This window comes from Oncorhynchus masou, chromosome 24, assembly GCF_036934945.1.
Source record: "Oncorhynchus masou masou isolate Uvic2021 chromosome 24, UVic_Omas_1.1, whole genome shotgun sequence".
Lineage (NCBI taxonomy): Eukaryota > Metazoa > Chordata > Actinopteri > Salmoniformes > Salmonidae > Oncorhynchus > Oncorhynchus masou.
The window spans coordinates 110484220-110500392 of NC_088235.1; the positions used below are offsets into that span (position 1 = coordinate 110484220).

General features: G+C 46.8%; 1 protein-coding gene across 2 annotated transcripts in view; it reads right to left on the reverse strand.

Moving 5' to 3' along the window:
• Positions 1-3870: 3870 nt before the first annotated feature.
• The window catches only part of atf6 (activating transcription factor 6), a 121037-nt gene continuing 108734 nt past the window's right edge, over positions 3871-16173 (reverse strand). For both annotated transcript variants that reach the window (XM_064936140.1, XM_064936142.1), the window contains exon 16: positions 3871-7784. In XM_064936140.1, coding sequence (XP_064792212.1) covers positions 7588-7784 — 197 coding nt within the window. In that variant the 3' untranslated portion in view covers positions 3871-7587. The remainder of the gene's footprint in view (positions 7785-16173) is intronic.

Sequence of the window (16173 nt, forward strand, 5' to 3'; positions counted from 1 at the left end):
GTACTCACACCACCGACGCATAGGTACTCACACCACCAATGCATAGGTACTCACACCACCAACGCATTGGTACTCACACCACCAACACATTGGTACTCACACCACCAACGCATAGGTACTCACACCACCAACACATAGGTACTCACACCACCAACGCATTGGTACTCACACCACCAACACATAGGTACTCACACCACCAACGCATAGGTACTCACACCACCAACAGACATGGAAACAATAACCGACAGAGGGAACAGGGGGCACATGTATAACATACTAATCAGGGGAAATGGGAACCAGGGGGCACATATATAACATACTAATCAGGGGAAATGAGAACCAGGGGGCACATATATAACCTACTAATCAGGGGAAATGGGAACCAGGGGGCACATATATAACATACTAATCAGGGGAAATGAGAACCAGGGGGCACATATATAACCTACTAATCAGGGGAAATGGGAACAGGGGGCACATATATAACCTACTAATCAGGGGAAATGAGAACCAGGGGGCACATATATAACCTACTAATCAGGGGAAATGGGAACCAGGGGGCACATATATAACATACTAATCAGGGGAAATGGGAACAGGGGGCACATATATAACATACTAATCAGGGGAAATGAGAACCAGGGGGCACATATATAACCTACTAATCAGGGGAAATGGAAACCAGGGGGCACATATATAACATACTAATCAGGGGAAATGAGAACCAGGGGGCACATATATAACCTACTAATCAGGGGAAATGGGAACAGGGGGCACATATATAACATACTAATCAGGGGAAATGAGAACCAGGGGGCACATATATAACATACTAATCAGGGGAAATGGGAACCAGGGGCCACATATATAACATACTAATCAGGGGAACAGGGGGCACATATATAACATACCAATCAGGGGAAATGGGAACCAGGGGGCACATATATAACATACTAATCAGGGGAAATGGGAACCAGGGGGCACATATATAACATACTAATCAGGGGAAATGGGAACCAGGGGGCACATATATAACATACTAATCAGGGGAAATGGGAACCAGGGGGCACATATATAACCTACTAATCAGGGGAAATGGGAACCAGGGGGCACATATATAACCTACTAATCAGGGGAAATGAGAACCAGGGGGCACATATATAACATACTAATCAGGGGAAATGGGAACCAGGGGGCACATATATAACATACTAATCAGGGGAAATGGGAACCAGGGGGCACATATATAACATACTAATCAGGGGAAATGAGAACCAGGGGGCACATATATAACATACTAATCAGGGGAAATGGGAACCAGGGGGCACATATATAACATACTAATCAGGGGAAATGGGAACCAGGGGGCACATATATAACATACTAATCAGGGGAAATGGGAACCAGGGGGCACATATATAACATACTAATCAGGGGAAATGGGAACCAGGGGTGTCTAATCAGACAAGACAGTCCGGGGTTGATGATAATGAATCCCGTTCAGTGTAGCCTAGAAACCCGGTGACGTAGACCTCCGGAACTGGTGAACAGAATGAGCAGCAGTACCGGGGGGGGGGATCCGTGACAAATACTTTGTAGCAGCACCTGGATGGTGCAACATTTACCCATTTTTCTTTTCAAAATTCTTCAAGCTCTGTTAAATTGGCTGTTGATTATTGCTTGACAACCATTGTCAGGTCTTGCCATAGATTTTCAAGCAGATTTGAGTTAAAACTATGACTCGGCCACTCAGGAACATTCAATGACATCTTGATTAGTAACTCAAGTGTAGATTTGGCCTTGTGTTTTAGGTTATTGTCCTGCTGAAAGGTGATCTCCCAGTGTCTAGCGGAAAGCAGACTGAACCAGGTTTTCCTCTAGGATATTGCCTGTGCTTAGCTCCATTCATTTTTTATTTTTTATCCTGATAAACTCCCCAGTCCTTATCAATTACAAGCATACCTATAACATGATGCAGCCACCACTATGCTTGAAAATATGTAGGGTGGTACTCCGTAATCCTGAAACCCCACCTCTTTAAGGAATACCTAGGATAGGATAAAGTAATCCTTCTCACCCCCCCCCCCCTTAAATGATTTAGATGCACTATTGTAAAGTGGCTGTTCCACTGGATGTCATAAGGTGAATTCACCAATTTGTAAGTCGCTCTGGATAAGAGCGTCTGCCAAATGACTTAAATGTAAATGTAATGTAAATGTAATGAGTTGGATTTGGCCCAAACATACTCTATATTCAGGACAAAAAGTAAATTGCTTTGCCAATTTTTAGCAATATTACTCTAGTGCTTTGTTGCAAACAGGATGCATGTTTTGGAATATTTTTGTTACCCGATCAAATGAATCATGTAACAATTAACTCATTAAGATTTGGGGTACCACGGAAATGGTTGTTTAAAGAGAGTTGCCATCTCCTGAATTAAACTCTATAAAGGTGTATATCTATTTAATCAATAAACAGTCATCTGATTAATCATGACCTCTTATATCATCATTCTGAACAGTCATCTTATGATAAGAGGTAATGATTAATCAGATGACTGGTCAGAATGATGATTAGAGGTAATGATTAATATCATTCTGAACAGTCGTAACCTTATTGGATCTGCAAAAAAAACCAGCCTTGCTCATTATTCAGTACTACACCAATTGGTTTAATTATTTATTTACTAACTAACCAAATAATAAGACAGAATACACACACTTAGTACACGGAAAACAAAGGTCCCTAGCGGACTGACACATTATCGCATGTTTTCCCAGAGAAAGAGAAAAAAAAGCGAGAGAAAGAGAGACTTATCGTAGACACATTCGATAACTATTCTCACAATCATATAGTTTGCACACGAACCGCCGCACGTTTGGAATAAGAAATCATGAAATGAATTTACGTGTGGGTGTCCTTGTCCGTCATGTTGTCCTGAACAGAACTACAGAGTTCACTCTTCCATTCGCTCCTGAAGTCGCTTATTTGAAGATAAGCCAGATGGTTCCAGTGGAGTGATGAGCGTAGCGTACGGTGATTTGAGACTCATAGTAGGATCGGATGGTTAAGAGTTTGAGATATTTGACTCAGGACAGCTAATCAGCTGTACCAGTGATTGTCTGAGAGGAGAATTTGTCACCTCATACTCCACGTGTTGATTATTCAGGGGAAGGTGCATTTATTTCTTCACCTCGTGTCAACCATTACAAACATTTAGCTTACGCCTCATGTTTCCTGGTCTACAGGTTGATTTCTATATTCCAAGCTTTTATGCACTTTTGGTCAAAAGGGTGTTCCGTCATGCTGACAAGCTCTCTGACCTCACTCGCGGCGTGGCTAGTTACTGTGCAAAGTATTATCAAAAACAATTATCTTATTAGAAAACTAAAATCACATCCCTATATCTTAACAAAACTATTTTAATCATGTTTCATATTATATGCACAACATATTGGATGAAAACTTGACAGATAAAGAGGATATACTTTTCAAGTTACAATATTTACGTTATACAATTTTTTATGACATCACAAAATGAAAACCAATATTACATTTCTTTTCCATAGTTCCCCACTGACCATTCCCCACATGATGTTAGAAATATTGTTCCCGGTATTCACTTTCTGAACGTTAAGAGTTTTGGGTGGGCAAAAGTCTCTGGAGACAAAATACATTCCTTTAGCCAATACTGGAGGGTAGAGAGAGAGTCCTCTCCTGCTTAATTTACGACCGGGTGTGTAAGAGTCAAAACCCCCACACCAGTTCCCTCATCCCCTCTGCGGGTGAGAGAAGGTCTGGTTATTGTCAGCGATTGCCAAGCTGATCCGACCTATTGTGATCCTCACCATGACAACACAAACACACATCCAAAGTTTCATCCAGTGTTTTATTTATTTGCATTTAGCAATATTATACAAAAATCTTCATCAGGTGGAAACTGTTATAATTTTCCTCTCAGCTCCCTGAATAATCATGGGTACATAGTCAAAATGACATTACTCTGAATAAAACCTGTTTTCAAGCAAATAAATGCACAATATAACTGCTGGTGTCATACACACACAGACATGAGTGGATAGAGGGTCACATTTAAAAGGTTGAAATGCTGTTGCGCTAATCAGAACACTTATAAACGCTTATAAATGACAATATTTGGGGGAGAAAAAACATCCTATTGCTTTCTGAAATGAAACAACAATCGTAAAGGATAAAGGATATTATAATAAGGACTCCCAGCCAGAGAACAGCGAGCACGGATACACCAAACTGAACAAGTCACAATAGTATTACAAATAAAAACTACTTTAACATTATCAAATGCAGTTGGGAAGTGAGTAAATCAAGTGAGTGAATCAAGTGAGTGAATTAAGATCTATAGACGTTTGAGACAAGCAGGTTGCCTAGCAATGGTGCAAAACTATTTAAATGTTTAAAACAAAATGTATTATGCCCCATCATTTCACAAAGCGTTCCCGTGGCAACCATTTATTATTATTATATATATATATATTTTTTTTAAACGCTCTTTTCAGTAAGTAAAATATTATAATACACATACGCTTTTATCCAAACGACTTAGTCATACGTGCATCCATATTCTGAGCACAGGGATCCTCCGCCATCAGAAAATATTTATGTTTGTTAAAGTGCACTTCAATAGAAGTGCAATCAGGCCAAGTGGACAGACGGGTTAGGGTTAACATCTCGGGTCACTATGACAACTGACATGGGTCAACATGAACTCCTCTGTACCCACTAGGATTAGGTCTGCCAAACGTTGCTGCTCCTTGCCAACCTGTTGAATCTAAATGACTTTAAAAAAAATTAAAAAAAACGGTTGGATTTTTCAAAGACGAGCGTTTAAGACTGTGACACATTGATATTTCATAGAGATAATGTCTCATCTCGTATCTGATATTTCAGCTGCTAACCGTCCAGTCATCAATGTGAAAGTATGTTTCCTATGTGTGTCCATGGAAATTGAAAGTCCTGGGGCTTATATAAAAAAACAATGACCTTCAAATAGCCAACACCATACTATCCACACTTCTACCCACTCCCCAAACGTCTACCCACTCTCTCCACTATCCACACTTCTACCCACTCCCCAAACATCTACCCACTCTCTCCACTATCCACACTTCTACCCACTCCCCAAACGTCTACCCACTCTCTCCACTATCCACACTTCTACCCACTCCCCAAACGTCTACCCACTCTCTCCACTATCCACACTATCCACACTTCTACCCACTCCCCAAACGTCTACCCACTCTCTCCACTATCCATACTATCCACACTTCTACCCACTCCCCAAACGTCTACCCACTCTCTCCACTACCCATACTATCCACACTTCTACCCACTCCCCAAACGTCTACCCACTCTCTCCACTATCCACACTTCTACCCACTCCCCAAACGTCTACCCACTCTCTCCACTACCCATACTATCCACACTTCTACCCACTCCCCAAACGTCTACCCACTCTCTCCACTATCCACACTTCTACCCACTCCCCAAACGTCTACCCACTCTCTCCACTCCCCAAACGTCTACCCACTCTCTCCACTATCCACACTTCTACCCACTCCCCAAACGTCTACCCACTCTCTCCACTCCCCAAACGTCTACCCACTCTCTCCACTACCCATACTACAATCCCTTCTCTCTCCACTACCAATACTACAATCCCTTCTCTCCACTATCCACACTTCTACCCACTCCCCAAACGTCTACCCACTCTCTCCACTCCCCACACTACAATCCCTTCTCTCTCCACTATCCACACTTCTACCCACTCCCCAAACGTCTACCCACTCTCTCCACTACCCATACTACAATCCCTTCTCTCTCCACTATCCACACGTCTACCCACTCTCTCCACTACCCATACTACAATCCCTTCTCTCTCCACTATCCACACTTCTACCCACTCCCCAAACGTCTACCCACTCTCTCCACTACCCATACTACAATCCCTTCTCTCTCCACTACCCATACTACAATCCCTTCTCTCTCCACTACCCATACTACAATCCCTTCTCTCTCCACTACCCATACTACAATCCCTTCTCTCTCCACTACCAATACTACAATCCCTTCTCTCTCCACTACCAATACTACAATCCCTTCTCTCCACTACCCACACTACAATCTCTTCTCTCTCCACTACCCATACTACAATCTCTTCTCTCTCCACTACCCATACTACAATCCCTTCTCTCTCCACTACCCACACTACAATCCACTCTCTCCAAACAAAACCTCTACAATAACATAGTCACACTATACAATATGATTTATCCCCAAATGGAACATATTTGTGAAATAATAACTTTTCAGATGAATGAAATATACAGTATGTAAATGATATACTTTCATAGATGTGGTCTCTATTCAAAACAGAGGATAGCACTTCAACAAATAACATGTTCTGTACGAGTATAACACTCCCCAAAGTATATTAGCACAGTGCAAACAGAAGTAAAAAAAACAAACAACATCCAATAGGAATTCTTCATCGTAGCTACACTATATTGAAAACAAAACCTAAAAAACAGAGAAACAACAGTGACCCATACTTTTAGTGGTTGGACTGCTTCAGCTTTAACACGTTAAAATTACTTCCTGAGTGTATTGCCACCATTGCTGTGATAATTTCAATGGTATCATAGACGAGGGTGATAAAAGCTTGAATCAGCATGAAATACTTCAATATAAAGCCTCAAGAAAACAAAAGAGATGTGAGGAATGGAGACTGACGAAGAGAAAGGGAGGGAGAGAACAACATGGCAGCCATGGGGTGAAAGTATTTGTGTTATGTTGGGGTGACTCAGGGTTCAATGCTCGGCCCCCTGCTGTTGCTCAGCAATTACCCTGGTAAGAGGAGCGTAGGGCCACAGTCAATCAGTCCAGACACACACAGAGCCTGGTCCTGGTCAGTCCAGACACACACAGAGCCTGGTCCTGGTCAGTCCAGACACACACAGAGCCTGGTCCTGGTCAGTCCAGACACACACAGAGCCTGGTCCTGGTCAGTCCAGACACACACAGAGCCTGGTCCTGGTCAGTCCAGACACACACAGAGCCTGGTCCTGGTCAGTCCAGACACACACAGAGCCTGGTCCTGGTCAGTCCAGACACACACAGAGCCTGGTCCTGGTCAGTCCAGACACACACAGAGCCTGGTCCTGGTCAGTCCAGACACACACAGAGTCTGGCTCTGGTCTTTGACCTTCACACTGACCATTTGAGCTAGCTTGGTATTTTGCATAATCCAAATCAAGGATAAAGGGAGAAAACCTGATACCAGAGTTCAGTCAAACACATTAGTATATAATCATTTAAAAATGATCTCAGATCTGTAGAAAAATTTAAAAAAAAGAACACAAGGTAAATAGAAACATGTGACCTGTTGTTGTTCCATCTGTTAAACTGGTGGAGGACAGACATTTGTTGTTACATCTTTTCAATTTCACTGTTCAATTCGATTGGTTGGTGGGAGTTACGGGTTTGTGCGTCAATTCGATTGGTTGGTGGGAGTTACGGGTTTGTGCGTCAATTCGATTGGTTGATAAGAGGTTACGCGGAACCCATGAGCACCTGGACAGGAGGCGTGGCCTTGCTGTCCGCAGGTGAAGGCGGGTACAGGGTGTCGGTGCGGTTGACACGCAGGAATGGTGGGATACTGGAGGACTTGATGTGGAGGATCCTGGTGTCTGTGACCTCGCAGTCAATCTGCATCATCACCTCAAACTCCTTGTCCTTGATCACACGATCTGTTAACGAGACAGGGAGAATCAGTGCATTAGAAAAAAAACAAGTAAGCTTCCTCAGTTGAAACCCAGCTGGGCCTGGCTATACATTCCCTCCTCCCCCTCCCTATGACAGAGAGAGAGGGAGTAGATACCACTATCATAGTAGTAGAGTGGAGTGGGCGGTTAGTTAGGGGTTAAGAGCCAGAGAGAGGGATGAAGGAGAGGTAAACAGAGGAGAGAGGTGAGTCACCCACTGGCACTCTCTCCTGTAGAACACAAAAGCTCTAAACAAAGACAGACATGCAAACCAGACAGAGAGAACATAAAGAAGTAAAGTTCCCTGGTGTGAGAGAGAGAGGGATAGAGAAAGAGGGATAGAGAAAGAGGGATAGAGAAAGAGGGATAGAGAAAGAGGGAGAGAGAAAGAGGGAGAGAGAAAGAGGGAGAGAGAGCAGAATTAGGCCGATACCCACTAATTATCAAAATCCAGAAAAGAGCAGTTAAATTCTATAACCACCTAAAAGGAAGCGATTCCCAAACCTTCCACAACAAAGCCATCACCTACAGAGAGATGAACCTGGAGAAGAGTCCCCTAAGCAAGCTGGTCCTGGGGCTCTGTTCACAAACACACCCTACAGAGCCCCATGACAGCAGCACAATTAGACCCAACCAAATCATGAGAAAACAAAAAGATAATTACTTGACACATTGGAAAGAATTAACAAAAAAACAGAGCAAACTAGAATGCTATTTGGCCCTACACAGAGAGTACACAGCGGCAGAATACCTGACCACTGTGACTGACCCAAAATTAAGACAAGCTTTGACTATGTACAGACTCAGCGAGCATAGCCTTGCTATTGAGAAAGGCCGCCGTAGGCAGACATGGCTCTCAAGGGAAGACAGGCTATGTGCTCACTGCCCACAAAATGAGGTGGAAACTGAGCTGCACTTCCTAACCTCCTGCCCAATGTATGACCATATTAGAGAGACATATTTCCCTCAGATTACACAGATCCACAAAGAATTCGAAAACAAATCCAATTTTGAAAAACTCCCATATCTACTGGGTGAAATTCCACAGTGTGCCGTCAGAGCAGCAAGATTTGTGACCTGTTGCCACGAGAAAAGGGCAACCAGTGAAGAACACGCACCATTGTAAATACAACACATATCTATGCTTATTTATTTTATCTTGTGTCCTTTACCATTTGCACATTGTAAAAACACTGTATATATATATAATATGACATTTGTAATGTCTTTATTGTTTTGAAACTTCTGTATGTGTGATGTCTACTGTTAATTTTTATTGTTTATTTCACTTTATATATTATCTACCTCACTTGCTTTGGCAATGTTAACATATGTTTCCCATGCCAATAAAGCCCCTTGAATTGAATTGAGAGAAAGAGAGCGAGAGAAAGAGGGAGAGAGAAAGAGAGCGAGAGAAAGAGGAGGAGAGAGGAAGAGAGGGGGAGGGAGGTAAAGAGGAAGATGGAGATACGAAGAGGGAGAGAGGAAGAGAAGGAGAGGGAGAGAGGTAGAGAGGAAGAGAAGGAGAGAGGAAGAGGGGAAGAGAGGTAGAGAGGAAGAGGGGAAAGAGGTAGAGCAAGAGGAGAGAGGAAGAGAGGAAGAAAAGAGAGGAAGAGAGGTAGAGAGGAAGAGAGGAAGAGGAGAGAGGGGAAGATGGAGCATGGAGAGTATGTCTGAACAGATCCCTGCAAGCAGGTTTACATTACAAAACCACTGACACTTCATATCTCTTACTATGGCTTTGTCAGTCTATAGGACTGGTGGTGGTGGGTCTGTGGTGAGAGAGAGAGGGGAGGGGGGTCCCTATATGATGTCTCTATCTCCAGCTGCATGGGGGGTCCCTATATGATGTCTCTATCTCCAGCTGCATGGGGGGTCCCTATATGATGTCTCTATCTCCAGCTGCATGGGGGGTCCCTATATGATGCCTCTGTCTCCAGCCGCATGGGGGGGGGGTCCCTATATGATGTCTATCTCCAGCTGCATGGGGGGGGCCCTATATGATGTCTCTATCTCCAGCTGCATGGGGGGGGGTCCTTATATGATGTCTCTACCTCCAGCTGCATGGGGGGTCCCTATATGATGCCTCTGTCTCCAGCCGCATGGGGGGGGGTCCCTATATGATGTCTATCTCCAGCTGCATGGGGGGGGGGCCCTATATGATGTCTCTATCTCCAGCTGCATGGGGGGGGGGGGCCCTATATGATGTCTATCTCCAGCTGCATGGGGGGTCCCTATATGATGTCTCTATCTCCAGCTGCATGGGGGTCCCTATATGATGTCTCTATCTCCAGCTGCATGGGGGTCCCTATATGATGCCTCTATCTCCAGCTGCATGGGGGGGCCCTATATGATGTCTATCTCCAGCTGCATGGGGGGGTCCCTATATGATGTCTCTATCTCCAGCTGCATGGGGGGGCCCTATATGATGCCTCTATCTCCAGCTGCATGGGGGGTCCCTATATGATGCCTCTATCTCCAGCTGCATGGGGGGGGGTCCCTATATGATGTCTCTATCTCCAGCTGCATGGGGGGGGGGCCCCTATATGATGTCTCTATCTCCAGCCGCATGGGGGGGGGGGTCCCTATATGATGTCTCTATCTCCAGCTGCATGGGGGGGGGTCCCTATATGATGTCTCTATCTCCAGCCGCATGGGGGGGGGGGTCCCTATATGATGTCTCTATCTCCAGCTGCATGGGGGGGGGGCCTATATGATGCCTCTATCTCCAGCTGCATGGGGGGTCCCTATATGATGCCTCTATCTCCAGCTGCATGGGGGGGGGGGGGTCCCTATATGATGCCTCTATCTCCAGCTGCATGGGGGGTCCCTATATGATGTCTCTATCTCCAGCCGCATGGGGGGTCCCTATATGATGTCTATCTCCAGCCGCATGGGGGGGGGGGGGGGTCCCTATATGATGTCTCTATCTCCAGCTGCATGGGGGGTCCCTATATGATGCCTCTATCTCCAGCTGCATGGGGGGTCCCTATATGTTGCCTCTGTCTCCAGCCGCATGGGGGGTCCCTATATGATGCCTCTGTCTCCAGCCGCATGGGGGGTCCCTATATGATGCCTCTGTCTCCAGCTGCATGGGGGGGGCCCTATATGATGCCTCTGTCTCCAGCTGCATGGGGGGGCCCTATATGATGTCTCTATCTCCAGCTGCATGGGGGGGGCCCTATATGATGTCTCTATCTCCAGCTGCATGGGGAGGGGCCCTATATGATGTCTCTATCTCCAGCTGCATGGGGGGGGGGCCTATATGATGTCTCTATCTCCAGCTGGATGGGGGGTCCCTATATGATGTCTCTATCTCCAGCTGCATGGGGGGGGCCCTATATGATGTCTCTATCTCCAGCTGCATGGGGGGTCCCTATATGATGTCTATCTCCAGCCGCATGGGGGGGGGGTCCCTATATGATGTCTCTATCTCCAGCTGCATGGGGGGGGGGCCCTATATGATGCCTCTGTCTCCAGCCGCATGGGGGGGGGTCCCTATATGATGTCTCTATCTCCAGCTGCATGGGGGGTCCCTATATGATGTCTCTATCTCCAGCTGCATGGGGGGGGGGGTCCCTATATGATGCCTCTATCTCCAGCTGCATGGGGGGGGGGCCCTATATGATGTCTCTATCTCCAGCTGCATGGGGGGGGGCCCTATATGATGTCTCTATCTCCAGCTGCATGGGGGGGTCCCTATATGATGCCTCTGTCTCCAGCCGCATGGGGGGGGTGGGGTCCCTATATGACGCCTCTATCTCCAGCCGCATGGGGGGGGGGGCCCTATATGATGTCTCTATCTCCAGCTGCATGGGGGGGGGTTAAAGTAGTTTACAGGCAATGCAGGAAGTCACCTTAGAGAGAGGGTTCTGGACAGCCAGTACATTTGGGGGTATGAGAGGCTCAGCCGTGAGAAACCCAACACCGATGGCATTACAGCATGTGTGGGCAAGAGAAACATCGTGATATATGAGCTATTCCTAAAACTGGGTTTCTGCACACCGTTGGCAAACATTTCTAACAAATTACCAAACGTCCCAACTCTCATGAGCACGCTGACAGAGTGGCCAAAACACAGACAGCCAGGACACACACACACACACACACACACACGCGCATATACACACACACACGCAGATAAACACACACACACACACGCACACACACGCACGCATATACACACACACGCACGCATATACACACACACGCACGCATATAAACACACACACGCACACATATAAACACACACACACACACGCACGCATACACACACACACACACACACACACGCATATAAACACACACACGCATATAAACACACACACGCACACATATAAACACACACACACACACGCATATAAACACACACACACGCATACACGCATATACACACGGAGGGGCCCCCTTCAAACAGCATGACCTTGAGGTACCTACCAAAAGCCCCCCAGGTCTGTGTGTGTGTCAGGTCTCTCCTTTCCCCTTTTACTAATGCCACCTGGACGCCTTCCAGAAAGCCCCTTCCTTCCCACACAGACCGTCAATGGCAGTCTGGCAGGATAGTCTGCTGTGTGTGTGTGTGTGTGTATGTGCCAGTGTGTGTGTGTGTGTGTGTGTGTGTGTGTGTGTATGTGTATGTGCCAGTGTGTGTGTGTGTGTGTGTGTATGTGCCAGTGTGTGTGTGTCACTCCCCTTTGTTTTGATTAAGCCTCTGGGTCTGACAAAACAACATTAGTGGAAACTCAAGAGGGCATTTGTGATTCAGTGGTCAGCCAGCTTGATAAAGAGAGATAAGAGTGGGCACTGGGCACAGTTTGGAATTGGGTTTTTTCTGGCATCCCCAAAAAATTGTTAGAGGCAATTTCAGTCAACAAAATAAATTATGTTCTAACAAGACAGTCAGTCAGTGGGCCGATTAAAATGCTTCTAACAACCGTGCTACCAATCTAGCCAACCCGAGCTACCAATCCAGCCAACCCGGAGCTACCAATCCAGCCAACCCGGAGCTACCAATCCAGCCAACCCGAGCTACCAATCCAGCCAACCCGGAGCTACCAATCCAGCCAACCCGGAGCTACCAATCCAGCCAACCCGGAGCTACCAATCCAGCCAACCCGGAGCTACCAATCCAGCCAACCCGGAGCTACCAATCCAGCCAACCCGAGCTACCAATCCAGCCAACCCGAGCTACCAATCCAGCCAACCCGAGCTACCAATCCAGCCAAACGAGCTACCAATCCAGCCAAACGAGCTACCAATCCAGCCAACCCGAGCTACCAATCCAGCCAACCCGAGCTACCAATCCAGCCAACCCGAGCTACCAATCCAGCCAACCCGAGCTACCAATCCAGCCAAACGAGCTACCAATCCAGCCAAACGAGCTACCAATCCAGCCAAACGAGCTACCAATCCAGCCAAACGAGCTACCAATCCAGCCAAACGAGCTACCAATCCAGCCAAACGAGCTACCAATCCAGCCAAACGAGCTACCAATCCAGCCAAACGAGCTACCAATCCAGCCAAACGAGCTACCAATCCAGCCAAACGAGCTACCAATCCAGCCAAACGAGCTACCAATCCAGCCAAACGAGCTACCAATCCAGCCAAACGAGCTACCAATCCAGCCAAACGAGCTACCAATCCAGCCAAACGAGCTACCAGCCAGTTCTCCTTCAATACTAAAGCAGCAATACATTTTTATTGGTCACATACACAGGTTTCGCAGATATTATTGTGAGTGTAGCGAAATGCTTGTGCTTCTAAACTCAGCAAAAAAAGAAACTTCCCTTTTTCCAGGATCCTGTCTTTCAAAGATAATTTGTAAAAATCCAAATAACTTCACAGATCTTCATTGTAAAGGGTTTAAACACGGGTTCCCATGCTTGTTCAATTAACATAAACAATTAATGAACGTGCACCTACAGAACTGGCCTGATATAGAGTGACGTCTACAGGACTGGCCTGATATAGAGTGACGTCTACAGAACTGGCCTGATATAGAGTGACGTCTACAGAACTGGCCTGATATAGAGTGACGTCTACGGAACTGGCCTGATATAGAGTGACGTCTACAGGACTGGCCTGATATAGAGTGACGTCTACAGAACTGGCCTGATATAGAGAGTGACGTCTACAGAACTGGCCTGATATAGAGTGACGTCTACAGAACTGGCCTGATATAGAGTGACGTCTACAGAACTGGCCTGATATAGAGTGACGTCTACAGAACTGGCCTGATATAGAGTGACGTCTACAGAACTGGCCTGATATAGAGAGTGACGTCTACGGAACTGGCCTGATATAGAGTGACGTCTACAGAACTGGTGGGGGCTCCTCTGCTAGGTTTCTGTCCCCAGTGGTTAGGTTGAGTTAGGAGTAGGACCATTTCAACACAACTACTGCTGACAGCACGGAAAGACGCCGCAGGGTGTGTATGTGAGTGAGTGAGAGACAGAGAGAGAGAGACAGAGAGAGAGAGAGGAGACAGAGAGGAGACAGAGAGAGGACAGAGAGGATACAGAGAGGATACAGAGAGGAGACAGAGAGGATACAGAGAGAGAGAGGAGACAGAGAGGATACAGAGAGAGAGAGGAGACAAAGAGAGGACAGAGAGAGAGACAGAGAGGAGAGAGCGAGAGAGTCAGAGACAGGAGACAGAGGAGACAGGAGACAGAGGAGACAGGAGACACAGAGAGAGAGACAGAGAGAGAGACAGAGACAGGAGACAGAGAGAGGAGAGACAGAGAGAGAGACAGACAGAGACAGAGAGAGAGACAGAGACAGAGAGACAGAGACAGACGAGACAGAGAGAGACGAGACAGAGAGAGACGAGACAGAGAGAGACGAGACAGAGAGAGAGAGACAGAGAGAGAGAGGAGACAGAGAGAGGACAGAGAGGATACAGAGAGGATACAGAGAGAGAGAGGAGACAGAGAGAGGACAGAGAGAGAGACAGAGAGGAGAGAGCGAGAGAGTCAGAGACAGGAGACAGGAGACAGAGGAGACAGGAGACAGAGAGAGAGGAGACACAGAGAGAGAGACAGAGAGAGGAGACAGAGAGAGGACAGAGAGAGAGACAGAGAGGAGAGAGCGAGAGAGTCAGAGACAGGAGACAGAGGAGACAGGAGACAGAGGAGACAGGAGACAGAGAGAGGAGACACAGAGAGAGAGACAGAGAGAGAGACAGAGAGAGAGACAGAGACAGAGAGAGAGACAGACAGAGACAGAGAGAGAGACAGAGACAGAGAGACAGAGACAGAGACAGAGAGAGACGAGACAGAGAGAGAGAGACAGAGAGAGAGAGGAGACAGAGAGGAGACAGAGAGGATACAGAGAGGATACAGAGAGAGAGAGGAGACAGAGAGAGGACAGAGAGAGAGACAGAGAGGAGAGAGCGAGAGAGTCAGAGACAGGAGACAGAGGAGACAGGAGACAGAGGAGACAGGAGACAGAGAGAGAGGAGACACAGAGAGAGAGACAGAGAGAGGAGACAGAGAGAGAGACAGAGAGAGAGACAGAGAGGAGAGAGCGAGATAGTCAGAGACAGGAGACAGAGGAGACAGGAGACAGAGAGAGAGGAGAGACAGAGAGAGAGACAGAGAGAGAGACAGAGACAGAGAGAGAGACAGACAGAGACAGAGACAGAGACAGAGAGAGAGACAGACAGAGACAGAGACAGAGACAGAGAGAGACGAGACAGAGAGAGACGAGACAGAGAGAGACGAGACAGAGAGAGACGAGACAGAGAGAGACGAGACAGAGAGAGACGAGACAGAGAGAGACGAGACAGAGAGAGACGAGACAGAGAGAGACGAGACAGAGAGAGACGAGACAGAGAGAGACGAGACAGAGAGACACAGAGAGAGAGTGACAGAGACAGAGAGAGACGAGACAGAGAGACACAGAGAGAGAGAGACAGAGACACAGAGAGAGAGAGACAGACACAGAGAGAGAGAGACAGAGACACAGAGAGAGAGAGACAGAGACACAGAGAGAGACAGACAGAGACACAGAGAGAGACAGACAGAGACACAGAGAGAGGCAGACAGAGACACAGAGAGAGACAGACAGAGACACAGAGAGAGGCAGACAGAGACACAGAGAGAGGCAGACAGAGACACAGAGAGACAGAGACACAGAGAGACAGAGACACAGAGAGAGACAGAGACACAGAGAGAGACAGACACAGAGAGAAACAGAGACACAGAGAGACAGAGACACAGAGAGAGAGACAGAGACACAGAGAGAGAGACAGAGACACAGAGAGAGACAGACACAGAGAGAGACAGACACAGAGAGAGACAGAAACAGAGAGAAACAGAGACACAGAGAAAGAGACAGAGACACAGAGAGAGACAGACACAGAGAGAGACGA